Below are 14,210 nucleotides of genomic sequence, written 5' to 3' on the forward strand. Positions count from 1 at the left end.
TCATCCGGCAAACACTTCGGCAAACCCATAGAGATAGTTTCCGGCCGACTATCCTATTGGCAGACAAGCCGATACCTCACTACTATAACGACTACAATCACTATATACTGTCAGATTGGCAAGACTTTGAAAATTCAAATCAAGCCGAAGAAAGAGGAAGGAAGGTAAAGAGGATAATAAAAAAACAAAAAAAAAAAAAAAATTGAAATCAGAATTTAAAAATCAAATAGAAACTAATAACATTCCACGCTAGGACAATACACTCCCTTTGGAAACGACAGTTATTACTCTGTGCTGAGGTAGAAAAAAGAGCAAAATCGCCACCGAAGCGTGAATTTAATACACCGCTTAGTTGGTAGAACGACGCTTTGACATGAGATGCAATATCCAGGTGTGGGTAAATCATCGTGGGAGTCGATTTTCTAGAAGCCAGAACGAAGATCCTTAAAATGACCAATGGGTTATGACTCTCTCATTTAAGCGATCTAAAACATTTTTTTTTCTCCTCCTATTTTAGTTTGGTTTATTTCACGACGGTGCGTAGTTCGACCGGAAACCCGGATGAAGGGAGGCAAATTGGATGCGTGTTTCATTCACCCTGCATGTAACATGCATGAGCTCAGTCCTCCTCTTAGTTGCCTTGGAGCGCTTCGTGTTGCGTCGCACTACTGCCCGCGTGGCAAATAACGAGGTTGCCAAAATGATAAATAATAATACTATTAACAATAAAGAAGCTACCGGCTGACAAACTCGGCTGGCAGAAAAATAGTTCTGAGTCCTCATGGTAGGGTTGTCGGCTATTCCGAACTCCTGGGATCTTGTGGTCACAACGATGATGACGTTGATAATATGATGAATCAGAAACAAAACACGCGTTTTGGAAAAGGAAGGTTTCTAGAACCGCCCCGTACCCCGTGCGCCAGGGACTAACATGAGATAGGTCCAACACTAAAGTCACAATTGACGATCGCAAGCACTATCTTTGGCAAGTATTAGCATTCCATTATCCCACTATTTGTTGACTATTTACATGTGGTAGTCCCGATCTTTGCACATACTTGCTTCAACTCACTCAGGTACCTCTCCCACTTTTCCAAACCATGGGCGGTAAGGAAATCAGGGACCCCGTGATCCACGGAAACCCGTTCCCCACGAGTTTCCAGAAATGCCGTTGGAACTCTCCAAGGAATGAATGGGCCATTCCATCCAAAGATGGTGGAAGGCAGAGCCTCACTACTCAGGGTTTCAGCATGTACAGCCGAGTCGGGCAACTCGGGGCGCTCAGCCTCAGTTTGTGTCATATCCACGATGAGGTCATCATTATGTCGAACAATGACTCGGCCAGTGTAAATAAGAGAATGAGTATAAGATGGATAGATATCACGGTACCGTGGTTTTTTCCTCGGATGATGATCCACATTTCCCCAAACTGACAGGTTTACCATGGACTGGAATATTCGTCGTAGTTGATTGATATGGGATATACCGCGTTGTTGCTGAATCGGATATCCGTATTGATCAATCATACACTCGTGACTCGACTGCTTCATCACGAGATAGTTGTTCCACGTGGGTTATCTCCCCTCCCCCAGTCATTCTTTGTCCTTCTCGTCCCTTCTTTCTATACCCTCCTCACTTTCCCGTTCCACCCTCTTCATCCATCGTCGTCAATCTTCATCATGTTTATCAAGATCCTTCTTATATGCCACTTTTTATTGATTGTTTGATGTGTTGCAGATCCTAAAAATAACTATCCCTCTGTTTTTGCCAGTTATCCAAGCCCCTGCATGTTGCTAGTGATCAGTAGTCTGACGGGCGCGTGCGGGATCTGATTTGCCCCTCTTGGTCGCTAGGCCCGGATTTCCCCTCCACTCAAGGGCTCCTGAACTGTGTCGAATCTTCTGCTGCTTCGATCCGCATTTTGTCATCCTTCCCGTCCATCAGCCTCTAACTAAGTCATCCCTTTTTACCGTTACCTCTTCATACACGGTTTCCAGCCTCCTCCGTACCCTCCCCCACTTTTGCAGCCCCTCATCCGGCTTCACATTCCAACAACTGAATTCGCGACCCTACCTTCCGTTTTATCCATTACGAGGCAGTTCTTTATTCTTTCTTTCATATTTGTCTACAATTATCCTCATGTCATACATATACAGAGAGCGTGAACGAGAACGCGACTGGGATGAACCTCGTTCTCCAGTTACGATCAAACGTTACGTCATCTCCCCCGAAGAAGAGCGAGAGCGAGAGCGAGACGTTCTCTACCGACGCGAAGATCCCTTGACTGGTGACCGAGAGATGGTGATTCGGCGGTCTACTGACCGGGAGGAGCCCGTCATGCTTCAGCGTTACGAGCGCGATGTTGACTACGATTCCCGCAGCTATGACTACCGTTCCGAGAGGGATTATTACGAACGTGAGTACAAAGAGCCTGAACAGCTCCATCGCTATGATCCTACCCCCGTTGTCATTCTTGAGAGACAACCAGTACTTATGGTTGAAGCTCGAGGTCCTGTCTACGTCAACCCGCGGGAATCCGACTATGAGGTTGTCCATCGCTCCGAAGTGGACCGAGAACCCGGGTACTATTATCATCGCCGTGTTCGCGAATATGACAACGATCGTCGTTTTCACCGTGAACTTAGCCCGAGCGACTCAGTGTCCCAGACTACCCGTCGTCGGGATGACCGGGATGATCGCGACTATAGCAGCGATGATAGCATGGTCTACATCCGCAAAGAGACCCGTGAGTATGATGACCACCCACACCATCGACGTCATCTTGCCGAGGGTGCTTTGGTGGGAATTGGTGCTGCAGAATTACTCCGCAGTCGTCGGAAAAAGGAAGGGGAAGACGTCTCGAGTGGTGTGGGTCGTCTCGGACGGGATATTGGTGCTGGTGCCCTGGGTGCTGTAGCAGTGAATGCGGCATCCCGAGCCAGAGATTACTATCGTAGCAAGAGCCGGCATCGTTCGCACTCATTTGACGATGATCGAAGCTCACGCTCGCATCACCACCATCATCATCACAGTCACAGCCACTCCCGTCGCAGCCGCAGCCGCAGCCGCAGCCGCTCTCATTCTCATTCCCGAGCGAGAACTTTGGCAGAACTTGGCCTCGGTGCTGCCGCTATTGCTGGCGCCGTGGCCCTTGCTCGTAACAAATCTAAAGATGAGCGACGAAGCCGTTCTCGCCATCGAAGTAGGTCCCGACACCACCGTTCATCTTCTGTCGGGTCTGGAAGGACTACCGATGGCGAAAAGCGCAGCGAGTCGCAACGCAGAAAGCATATGGCGGGCGCTGGCTTGGCTGGCGCTGCGGTGGCTGGTCTCGTGGAGAAGGCACGCAGTCGCTCCCGCTCTCGTAAGCGTGGATCGCGATCTCATAGCAGGCTCAGGAAAGCCCTCCCTGTCGTAGCGGCTGGCTTGGGCACTGCTGCCGCCGCGGGGCTTTACGAAAAGCACAAGGAGAAGAAAGAAGAGGGCGAAGCTTCGCACCGCAGGGCACGATCGAGATCTCGAAGCAGGGCGCCATCCGAAGTCTACCCTGACCCGACACGGGACTCGGCTGGTTTGATCGAGTATGGTCAGGATCCGGTCCACGGAAGGATCCCCACGGCAGACTACTACGGGCGGCCTACTAGTCAACAGGCTTATTACTCTGATGCTTCTGACCCGGCTGTGAGCGGCACGGGATTTGGCTCGTCCCGACACCGTGGTCGCAGCATTAGCCGCAGCCGCAGCCGGAGCCGTGGTGGAAGACACAGTGGTAGTCCGTCTGGGTCTGACAGCAGCGATCGCAGAAGACGGCGAAGGAGACAAGATAAGCATCGTAGCCGGTCTCGTGACTTAACTGAGGCTGCTTTGGCCGCAACCGGCGTCGGTTATGCGGCTCACAAGTATTCGCAGCGGAGAGAGCGCAAGAAGGCGGAACAAGAGAGGGAAAGGCCAAGTGAGTGGCCGTAGCAGATTGAGAGGGTCACAGTGTGGTCGTACTAATATCCCTGGATCAGGTTTTGACGAGGACACACGCCAGGACTCGTATGGCGAACCGTTTAGCCCTGAACCATATCATCACACTGCTCTGCCTCCACAGCCGGTTGAACAGCAATACTACCCTAATACCAATTATTTCCCACCACCTCCGGGGTCCGCTCCTCGACCAGCTGGAAGCACAGCCCCGTACAACCCGGCTGATTATCCTCCTCCACCCGGCGCGGTTCCACCTTCGCAGCCATATGGCTATCCTCCCCCTCCAGGACCCGAGTCATTCGTGTCTCGCCCCCGCAGGGCAGATGAGAATGTGAGTGCTGCATGGAACTCTTCCCCTCCCACTTCCCAAGCTCATATGGATGATGGTGGGTTCAGGGACGAACGCCAATGCATCAGGAGGAATTCTAACTCTAAAACTCTAGGTTTAAATATCCAGTCTCCGTCGAGGGCACCCCGTGCGAAGAAACGAAGATCACGCGCTGCGAGTCAGTCGCCTCAGTCTAAGTCAGTTGCTTTTGATCTCAGTTCAGAAGATGGTCAACAACTGGACCCGGGCTATGAAACTGACGATAGCGATTCGACGATTGGTTCGATAAGCGGGGTTCGTCGCCACGGGCACCGTCAGCACCATTCTTCCAGAACGGAATCAGAGATTCAACACATGGCAACCGAAAAGAAACCGAGATCGAATACTTCTGGAAAAGAGATAGAATCAGATTCGGACTCGACAATTGACCTACCTGATCGTTTCGACTCACAAGGCCGACTTCTGCCCCAGCGCGAAGGCGATATGTTCGCCGACGGGCTCGACAGCCTCTTGAGGGGATTTAATAAAGTTTTTGTCTAGCTGATTGGTTTATCATACTGTTGTGGATTTGGTGATTATGTGCTTTTTAGGGCTTTGGCTTGACGTGATGACCTTACGATTCATGAAAGTTCTTGATATATGACATGGAAAATTTTGGGACGATATGATGTGATGATATTGATCATGGATTTAACGATTTTGCTTAGAAATCAGATGTTCTTCTCGACTAAATAGTACTATGGTATCTAACCAATGCTCAATCAAGACTTTTGCGAATATGGATCCCCATCTGAACTCCAAACCCGAAAACTTTCAGATGACTTAAGAAGTACAACAGTAAGCACATTACGTGCGCTGATATAATATATTATGTACAGACATACATACACAAATTGGAAGCATGGATTCAATCCAGCTGTGACATGACTCTGGGGGCTAACAGAATAGGTCGCCTGTTCCTATTCCCAAATCAAAAAGTCTAATTGAGCAACACCCAGCCAGAACAACACAAAACAAAACCCCAGAACTATGGACAGAAAAGCGCCGGGCTGATGCATACATAATCAAAGTCTTTTTTCAACGTGCCATTCCATGCTTTGCTGTTTGTTTCGTGGTAATATATCAGATCATCGTGACGCATCGTTGGGGAATTGTAGCAAAGGTATAAAGAAAAGGGGAGCCGTAAGTCGACAAAGGAAAAAGTCATTATGTCAAACGAATCACAACCAGGTGGGTATTATGAGCCTCCGTTGACAGCCCCTCCTCGCAAAATGAAGTAACTCCAGATTAAGGAGGGCTCTTCTCATGTTGAAACAAAAAGATTAGCACGCCTTAGCAACAAGGGCCATCTTCGCCGTAGGAGTTGGGAAGAAAATGAAGGCTGGACATATAGGCAGAGGCTCTAACCATGGCAAAAGAATATACAAAAAAAGAGCAAGAGCAGAGGCGAAAATGACACGGTGTAGCCCTGACTGACTATTGGGATCGACGGAAATCGAGCTGTGATCACTCATTGGGTGATTCCAAGGGCTTCTCGTACTAAATCGGCCATTGAGCGTTTAGTCACAGTTTGACGCAGCTCGGGAAGACTGCGACGAAATAACCTTGTCATGGATATGGTAACAGTGTCGTTGTCGCCAGGCTCAGGCTTGTTGTCATCTCCAGTGCCGTTGTCACCTTTATCGGGCACCACTTGAACACTGGAGCTGACAGATGCTGAAAGGAATCGGGAGCTCAGTGGTAACTGGTACTTCACAACACCGCGGACTATCAGCTCAAATGGGTGTTGCAATACCCGTTCCCACCGCTCTGTACCGCCCTCCTCCGTCTTATTACCGGGTCGGGCGAGACGGATCTGGCCCTTAGAGGTGGATGGGACATAGTTCCATGGTGACGCCTCGAAGGTTAGGGGTGAGTCAAAGCGGAAAACACGGCCTAGCAACATTGTCTGGGGGTCACCCGCCGGGTCAGTTGGGATAGGATCGGTGCCTTTGTCCACACCACCATTTTTGTGTGCGATACGCTCTGATAAGCCGGTTTCATTTAGCAAGCAACCACTGCTTCCGGCACAACGTGCTAGACGAGCTAAATGGGCTCGTTTCCTGCTATCTCCAACACGGGGAAAGTCACTCCAGTCGGATCCTTGATCCCGCCAGAGTTTGTCGGTCCCAACAAATCGACTCTTTGCAAAGATGTTCATATCCATATCGTCAATTGCAACGGGAAAGAGGTTGGGGTTCGTGGCGCGTACACTGAGGTCCAACATGATCTCTTGTTCAGACGCGAGAACATTCTGGATAGCAAGGATCTGGACATCCACAAGCGATTTGGTAATACCAACAATAAAGGACGTAGCCCCTCCAATCATAACCAAAAGTAAAAGGCTTATGATGACGCAGGTGCCGTAGCGTGAAAGAAAGCCACGCTGTCGCTGCTGCATGTACTCGATCTGACGCAAACTGGCACTCCCGGGCCGTCGATTACCGTGACGACTTCGAGTTGCGCGTGGGGAGCCCACCAGGGGAGTCCGTTCGTCGTCTGCACCTTCCGCATCAAAATCGTAACCATATATCTCGCCCGCCTTTCTGGTGTTATTGATCGTGCGATAGTTCGGGTTGCCACGAGCGGCGGGATGCCGCGGCTGCCGAAATCCCCCGATGAAGTGTCGAGGAGATTTTGGATACGCCTGGGACTGGGGAAACGGGGAGTCGCTATCGAACAACGAATGATACGCATTGTTGCGCCCATATCGCCCAGTATGATGGTGGCGGGGCGTATGAGATCCGCCACTTTCGACCCTTGAGTGACTCCGAGCACTGTCTTCGCCTGCATCCCCATCGACACTGCCAGCGTACGTGTTATTGGTGAACTTCATGCTGCGCTTGCCTGTAACACTATGATTCCCGTCTCGCATCCCAGGACGCCCACGAGCAGCCAATTGGTCAACCTGACTGGCCATAGATGTCGCGCTAGGCGTACGTGAATGATAACGACTCTGTCTCACTGGATATGGATCCGGTGGGTTCGATTCGTAGACAAAGGTTTCATCAGAATCAGATACATCAGCTTCATCTACAGCGCTAGCTACTTTGGCTTCGAAAATATCCGCCTTGGAAGATGCAGCCCCGCTAGGTAAGGCTGTTGGCTTGCGCGTCCTTTTCTTTTCCTTCTTCGGGCGAATAGTTTCAGTGCTAGGCTTCATTCGAAGAGTGCCTGCATCTACACGACCAGAACTGCTCCGGTCACCTGTCACCACGCCTAGGGAGACCTGAGGGATGGAACTGACCGTCTCTGTCTCGACGATCATGTTCCTAACTGATCCATCTGTCGGCTTGCCGCGAGCACCCGCAAGCGATGTAGAAGACCGTTTTGGGATTAGGTTATCGGAGTCCTTGGCTCCCGAACCACGACGGCGGCTCTCTTCTCGAAGTTCCGGGCTCTTGTTCCCTCCGCTATCACTGCCACTCTCGGCATTTTGCCTAGACGCCTTTGGCGTGCTATCCTCATCGATCTTCTGCAACTGCGACTGTTCGAGCGCCGACTGGTTTAATATGGTCTCTGTCGATGGTGTTGATTGATCACTGGCCATTTCCTGTACCGTCTCAAGGGCAGAGCCTGGCCCGTTGATGCTCCTGTTCACGGAGCGAGGCGCGCTGCGGTCGGACTTAGAGTCGTCGACCAGTAAAGATCGTTTGCTGGACATATTCGGGAGGGTCGGTTCTTGTTCCACCCGACGGGATGTGGCCCATAACGGCATGTTGGGTTTCTCCGGACTCGTAGCATCGGTCGACCGTTCGACATTGGATGGAGGATTGATGATGAGAGGTTTGCTGGTTTGGGACAGTGCCCGTTGCACGGCAGTTGTGGATGGAAGCGTGTCTGAGCCCGACCTTTGACCAAAACTCGACCTACTCGGGCTGCGACCAGCACTGGCTTTATGTGATCGAGAAGAAACGCGAGAAGTTGAGGCGGAGTTGCGCGGGCGGCGGGTGGAGCGAACGGGGGAGGATTCACGGGAGGATATAGCCGAATTCGTTGAAGAAGCTGGAGCTGACAACCCAGAAACTGCAGGGGTGAGTTTAGGCATCTGAGATGCGAGGGAGGCCTGGATCTGGGAATTAAACGTTGAACGTGGCACTTCTATCATGTCACCTTCACTAGTAGATCGCCGAGACGTAGACGTCGCAGCCTCATCTTTTTTGGCCCTCCTGGATCCACTAGAGGTACCATTGCGGTAAGGCAACCTCTCGGATTCCGCTGCCATGATCAATGTCGAGTCAAATTGTGATGACAAGACTTTGAAAAGTCAGGAGATCCGAGAGGAAACCGAAGCGGCGGGTCTAGAAAGAGAGCAAAAAGGAAAAAAAAGGAAACAAAAGAAAAAAAAAAAATTGGAGAGCCTATGGTGAAAGGGTGACAAGTTCCGAGAGTGACACCACCGTAGGCGATAGAAAAGGGGAAAATAAGAAAAACAATAAAGTAAAATAAAAAAAAGAGAAAATTAGAAAAATTAAGAGAGGTCAGGAGATTCTTGAATCGAAAAGGGTAGATCTAAGAGGTCGACGGATTCGACACGATGATGATCTTCAGTCGCACACAAAAACACGTTACACGGCCGAGGAAGTTGGACGAATAGACGACGGCCACATGCTGACGGGGAGAATACCACGGGAAAAGCAAGATTTCGTAAACTGTCGGTAGGCGACAACAAGTAGGGTGAATGATTCGCAATGTTCAAGAAATCAAATAATAGTCCAGGCAGACCGAAGTCAAAGTTGCGGGCGCAAGCGTGGACATAACTTGATCAGAAGACGGTGAGATGGAACGTCTAGAACATAAGCTCCGAGCCCGTTTAGCCAACGGGAATTACCGTCGATCGGAACCAACGTCCAAAGGCCGCTGAACTGGCCCTGGGTAGGGGACGAGATCTGAGGGTCGTTGGTATCGGCAATAATCGATTCGGGCTCACAGAGCACTCAGGAATGGCGACAGCGGTTCCAATAGGTACGAACAAACTGTCAGACGCAAGGAATCACGAATTCAAACCAGTCGTTCTCGCAGGGCCGAAGCGAATGCAACCAGAGAGGTTTAGGTGGTTGACTAAACCGGGTGCAGGAGGACGGTAATGGAAGGAAAGAATAGTAGTAGACTAGACTATCGACCACCCACTCAGGGGAGGGGGAAACCGAGGCCAATGACAGGGGCCCACGTCAAGGAACGAAAGGTTTAGTGTGGGAAGGCCGAGGACACGATCTGGGGCGCACAGGCAGGAAGGCACCCACAAGGATGGGTTAGCGGTGGGAACGGGGCGGAGGAACACCTGCGAATGATAAGGAAGAGGTCACAAAGATTGTGTGGGATAGTATACAGCAAGAATGGGGTAGTAGAGAAAGGAAGTGACCGTGGGTAGAGAGAAAGAGAGAGAGAGAGAGAGAGAGAGAGAGGGAAAAAAAAAAGAGTAAGGATGATGAGGGTGAGGAGATCGATGCGGTAATCATGAAGAACCTGGCCTGGAACGCCCAAAAAGCTAAAAGGTTATTCACCCGCGAAAATTACCAGAAAAAACTGTGTATCTGTCCTAAAAATTACTCAAATTACACCCAGTCATCATGACCTCATGAGAATGGACAAATCCAAAGACTCTTGAAGCCATCTGATTTCCGTGCTAGCTAAACTGTAAAAGCAAAGGGAAAAAAAAAAAAAAAAAAAAAAAAAAAAAAAAAAAAAAAAAAAAAAAAAAAAAAAAAAAAAAAAAAAAAAAAAAAAAGGTGATGTTACATACAGTTACAGACATATAAACAAACCCCACACAGCCTTGAATTGAAGTTGCAGGGGAAACCAGCCATGGCCAAATTCATAATACAGGTGGTGGGGGGAAGATACATTTTATTTTTACTTTTATTTTCTTGAATTTCAGTGTATTTATTTGATTATGTACTTCCCCCCTTTCTTTCGAAAAGAGGGACAAGGGAAAGGGGAATCCCCTCAAGTGATCTCTATACCAGCCCGAAACAGATCTAACCAGTAGCACATGATCGCATATAGATTCAATCCAGGGGGCCAATTATTGCAAAACCAAAGCCCCCTTTGCTTTAACTAAATGTAGACTGGATTACCAGACACATCGTAAACCGGTTTCCATGGTGCAATACGTTATCGCACTGCGAGCTACACAATCTTATACACCCGTTTGGCAATGAGAAATGACGCAAAGGCGAACATGATCAAACCAGCCGTAACTAATCAAAGGACGAGATGTTAGCCAGTCTGGCATCAGAGCAATGGGAAGCTGTGTGAAAGCAAGGGAAACCTACTTGACCAAAACCATGTCAAGCTATCTATATCCTGACCCGGTACCTTGACGTTCATTCCCCACATGCCACAGATAATGTTAAGTGGAAGAACGATTGTGCCCAGCACGGTCAACTTGCCTAATACATCCGCAGTCTGCTCCTGGCGCTCATTCATGAGAATGTTGATCTGTGCGAGATAGTTGGTATGTGCTCGGGACAGAAGCCTTGATGGTCGGTCAGTTAAAGATTCTAGGAGGAGGAATCCTAACATACGTTTCGTAGTAGGTCAAGCTACTCGTCATTGTCATGATGTGATCCTGGATGTCTCCCAAGTATAGGCCAATCTCCGACTTCGGCGCCACTTCCCACTGCTCATTGCAACGTTTGGCAAAGCCTTTGACAACGTCTGCCTTGTTGCTCAGCAGTCGATACATGCCCATCACTTTCTTCCGGCAAACCCCTACCCTTCGAAGTACCTCGCCCGGAGCTAGCGTAGTCGAGGCTTCAACTCCATCGTCCTCTAGCTTGCTGCTTTGGCCCATTACCGGCTCAGGGGAGTGCATTTTCATGATCATGCCATCAATCTCATCGACCTCATCTTCAATCGACTGGATCAACGGGCCGAAGACATCAGTGATATCATCGATTATGGCATACGATATCCAATCAGAGCTCAGGATCAAGTAATCCATTAGTTGACGGATTCGCCGGCGCACATTCGCCGGGTGAGGTGTCTGAGAAAAGTGGAAGGACAAGACTCCTTCCCGAAACACAACCACGTACATATTCACTGGTTGCAGGTAGTTCTCACTATTTGGGTCTTGATCGAAGGTTCGATAATTGACGAAATAATAATTCCGAAATAGCTCAACCTTCTCCCGTGCCTCTTGCATCATGATGTCCTCTGCTGTGAGCGCGTGGACCCCGAAGGCTTTGGCAAGCACTCGCATCTCTGCATCCGTGGGGCAAAGAACGTCAAGCCAGAACGTTGGCCGGGGCCCATATTTTTTTGGCTTCGTTTGTTGCTGCGGCCGCCGAGATGGGGAGGCGTTTGCTGACGTGCGTGCTTCAGAAACAGCTTCGCTGATTATAGACATGCGAGGTTGTTGCTTAGGACCGCTCAAAGTATCATGGTGACCGTTAGTAAATGGCGAAGCCCTGTTTCCATCATAGTCGTGGTTGTTGTGATGTTTATTGTCAAAGGCCTCTTCTTCAGGGTCATGATCGGAATCCGTCTCCTCGTCTGAAGAAACCTCCAATTCCGGAGGGTCGGGGATGAAAAGCTCGCGGAAGCTGCCTCCCGGTTGTACCAGCTCAGATATTGTTTGGGCGTGTATCGTACTCTGGAATTCCTCATTGAAGTATGTGAATCGATAAGGTGCCTCCTCTTCCTCGCGTCGCCAAAGCTGATACTGTGGACGCAAACGACCTTCGATAAGGACGGGCTCGCTAATCTTCTTTGCTCGAAAATCACCCGTACGATCTTCCTTTTCCTCTCGGCTCCATTCTTCCAAAACTGATAGGTCAGGCCATTCTCTGCGCCGCCGTCTCCGACGCTCGGTTTCACGCGGCGCCCTTGCTGCGTCCTCATCGGCCAGTTCAGATACTTCCTCCGTTGGAAAACAAACGTCTTCTTCGACAGGCAAAGTGCGGCGTCGAAGGAGACCTTCTTGCGGAGGACGATGTCGCGGCGACACGGAAGATGGAGGAGAGCTCCGCATTCGGTTGGTACCGCTTTCAACATCGATTACCATGTCGTGTGATCGGGGCATCGATTCCATCCGATTGTCGATAGACTTGGCCAACGGGAAGTCAAAATCAGTCCCCGTCACCACCGCATCATCATAGCCCATGTCGGCCCCAAGCTTTGGTGAAGTTGGCATCGATGGCGGATTGTTGATATCATAATCGCGATCCTGTTCGGGAAACCCGGGGCTTGGGATGCGACGAGGTGAGCATCGGGACGAGTCCGTTTGGACTGATGAACGTCGTTGGAGAAAACTGAATGGTGTCGACTTCGAATCGGTTCCATATCGAGAAGTATTGGGCCTATGAGCGGATGACGGGCGCATCAACGGTGTCCGATCATCCGCAGGGTTAGGGCCATCGCTGTCATCATCGGCTGGAAAAGTTCTTATACCAGACGGCTGATTACGAGAGCCCAAATCACCGGTACGGACTGTAGTGGACAAGGATCCGGGCCGAAAAGATTGAGTAAGTCGGCTGTCTCTGCGCGGCCGCATCATGGGCTGATTTCTGGGCAGTTCGGGACATGGGTTAGTGATAGACCTCATAGAGACAATAGCATCAAAGACAACACATACCTATGGTCCAGTAAAGCTTCACTTTCCAGACTAGTGCTACTTAAGTCTCTCCCCAGCTTGTAGAACGGAAGCGCGCCTCGAGACTTGGTCTGATCCGCCATTATAGCCATGTGTTCCACTTCGGGCCCCGGGGTAGTAGGAGCTGCGGCATGAGGATCTTCGGCACTGATGAAAGATTGTCGACGATTATGACGTTTTCGATGCTTTTTCTTCCGTTTCGCGCGCTTTCCCGGGGTCGATTTGCCATCAACCTGAGGGTCTTGCGTCGTTTCGGAAACTAAGGGATCATAAGTAGTGGAGCGGCGAGTGTCTGGACGTGAGTTGATGGAGCGACCATCTTGTGAAGAAGATAAACCCAAATTGGAACTCGTTTGATACGCGACGGATGGAGCGTCAGCCATGCTGATGGGAGGGTGCAGCACGCGAGGTATCCACAACGATTGGCAGACCGACGAAAGCCTAGTATGCTTATCTCCCTTGTAGAGCACAAGCCAACCCTGGATTGGGTAATAAAGTACCGGATTAAAACAAATGCCAGTTCAACGTTTATGCAGTTGTGATAGGCCCAGTGTAACAGAATCCAGCATTGTCGATGCCAATTCACCGAAACACGGGGCGAGGAGCAATGATTGGCGAAAATGGAACCTGTGGCAAGTTGCGGTGGGACATGGGGAATAGGATAAGAGCAAGGGCGGACTCCATCAAAGAGACGCTCGTTGGGAGAAAATAGTTGCCTGAGCTGCAGGAGAAAAGACGGTGTCGAATGGAGAGTGAGAGGATGAGAGAGTGCGTGGGAAAGGAGGTCAAGACACAGCCCAGTTTTTGCAAGTTTGGTTTGGTTTGGGCCAGCCTCAGGCCCACGACTGTCTCTTTTTTTTCTGAGCTTTAACTTTCGGAATGTATGATGTATGAAGTCAACACTCCGCTTTTCTACCCGACCGGCCCTATGAAACCTAATTCATTGACATTGCATGGTTATCAAAATGAACAAAATAATCATATAAGTACATAAATACACAATATAAGTATGCTCTCGGACGAGCTGTCCTTAGATAATGAACAAAATCAAACTCGTCTCTCATATACATAGAAAGCCGTCATTATATCAAGAAGAGGGGGGGAAAACAGGCCGTGACATCATAAGCTCTAAAAAGTAGACGGAGATGTTGGCATCGTCATGATCGTCATAAACGTAACAGTGGTAAAGCAAGAAAAAAAAAAAAAGAAAAAGAAAAAAAAATCCAATCACACTCCCATCGCAATTATCATTACCTTTTCGTGTTTCCGAACCGT

The 14,210-nt window shown here is 49.7% G+C and overlaps 6 protein-coding genes across 6 annotated transcripts; 3 read left to right on the forward strand and 3 right to left on the reverse strand.

The window, feature by feature from the left end:
• Window positions 1-216: 216 nt before the first annotated feature.
• On the reverse strand, window positions 217-1,081 carry BDV37DRAFT_240816 (uncharacterized protein). Its single transcript, XM_032081112.1, has 2 exons — window positions 941-1,081; window positions 217-890 (listed from the first exon to the last, which is right to left on the reverse strand). Exon 2 carries the CDS (start codon window positions 781-783, stop codon window positions 529-531), a length of 255 nt encoding a protein of 84 aa, XP_031945010.1. The 5' UTR covers window positions 784-890; window positions 941-1,081; the 3' UTR covers window positions 217-528.
• Window positions 943-2,159, forward strand: BDV37DRAFT_6560 (uncharacterized protein). The gene is made up of 3 exons (XM_032091020.1): window positions 943-989; window positions 1,040-1,569; window positions 2,157-2,159. Exon 2 carries the CDS (start codon window positions 1,101-1,103, stop codon window positions 1,431-1,433), a length of 333 nt encoding a protein of 110 aa, XP_031945011.1. The 5' UTR covers window positions 943-989; window positions 1,040-1,100; the 3' UTR covers window positions 1,434-1,569; window positions 2,157-2,159.
• Window positions 1,928-4,675, forward strand: BDV37DRAFT_6680 (DUF3824 domain-containing protein). The gene is made up of 2 exons (XM_032091031.1): window positions 1,928-4,358; window positions 4,416-4,675. The coding sequence occupies exon 1, from the start codon at window positions 2,140-2,142 to the stop codon at window positions 3,964-3,966; it is 1,827 nt and encodes a 608-aa protein (XP_031945012.1). The 5' UTR covers window positions 1,928-2,139; the 3' UTR covers window positions 3,967-4,358; window positions 4,416-4,675.
• BDV37DRAFT_6583 (uncharacterized protein) lies at window positions 3,949-5,084 on the forward strand. Its single transcript, XM_032091024.1, has 2 exons — window positions 3,949-4,303; window positions 4,369-5,084. Exons 1-2 carry the CDS (start codon window positions 4,044-4,046, stop codon window positions 4,838-4,840), a joined length of 732 nt encoding a protein of 243 aa, XP_031945013.1. The 5' UTR covers window positions 3,949-4,043; the 3' UTR covers window positions 4,841-5,084.
• A 574-nt stretch (window positions 5,085-5,658) lies between these two features.
• Window positions 5,659-9,045, reverse strand: BDV37DRAFT_6644 (putative phospholipid metabolism enzyme regulator). Its single transcript, XM_032091029.1, has one exon. It carries the CDS (start codon window positions 8,562-8,564, stop codon window positions 5,811-5,813), a length of 2,754 nt encoding a protein of 917 aa, XP_031945014.1. The 5' UTR covers window positions 8,565-9,045; the 3' UTR covers window positions 5,659-5,810.
• Window positions 9,046-10,083: 1,038 nt separating this feature from the next.
• Window positions 10,084-13,318, reverse strand: BDV37DRAFT_290355 (uncharacterized protein; the record flags this gene model as incomplete). The annotated part of the gene is made up of 4 exons (XM_032088700.1): window positions 10,084-10,539; window positions 10,615-10,817; window positions 10,867-12,882; window positions 12,918-13,318. The coding sequence occupies 4 exons, from the start codon at window positions 13,316-13,318 to the stop codon at window positions 10,469-10,471; spliced, it is 2,691 nt and encodes an 896-aa protein (XP_031945015.1). The 3' UTR covers window positions 10,084-10,468.
• Window positions 13,319-14,210: the final 892 nt, after the last annotated feature.

The sequence above is a fragment of the Aspergillus pseudonomiae genome, assembly GCF_009193645.1.
Source record: "Aspergillus pseudonomiae strain CBS 119388 unplaced genomic scaffold BDV37scaffold_10, whole genome shotgun sequence".
Taxonomy (NCBI): domain Eukaryota; kingdom Fungi; phylum Ascomycota; class Eurotiomycetes; order Eurotiales; family Aspergillaceae; genus Aspergillus; species Aspergillus pseudonomiae.

Coding starts and splice junctions, on each gene's coding strand:
- BDV37DRAFT_240816 (XM_032081112.1), bottom strand. CDS start 783: ATGAGGACTCAGAACTATTTTTCTGCCAGCCGAGTTTGTCAGCCGGTA.
- BDV37DRAFT_6560 (XM_032091020.1), top strand. CDS start 1,101: ATGGGCGGTAAGGAAATCAGGGACCCCGTGATCCACGGAAACCCGTTC.
- BDV37DRAFT_6680 (XM_032091031.1), top strand. CDS start 2,140: ATGTCATACATATACAGAGAGCGTGAACGAGAACGCGACTGGGATGAA.
- BDV37DRAFT_6583 (XM_032091024.1), top strand. CDS start 4,044: ATGGCGAACCGTTTAGCCCTGAACCATATCATCACACTGCTCTGCCTC. Junction 4,304..4,368: donor CCCGCAGGGCAGATGAGAAT/GTGAGTGCTGCA, acceptor TGGTGGGTTCAG/GGACGAACGCCAATGCATCA.
- BDV37DRAFT_6644 (XM_032091029.1), bottom strand. CDS start 8,564: ATGGCAGCGGAATCCGAGAGGTTGCCTTACCGCAATGGTACCTCTAGT.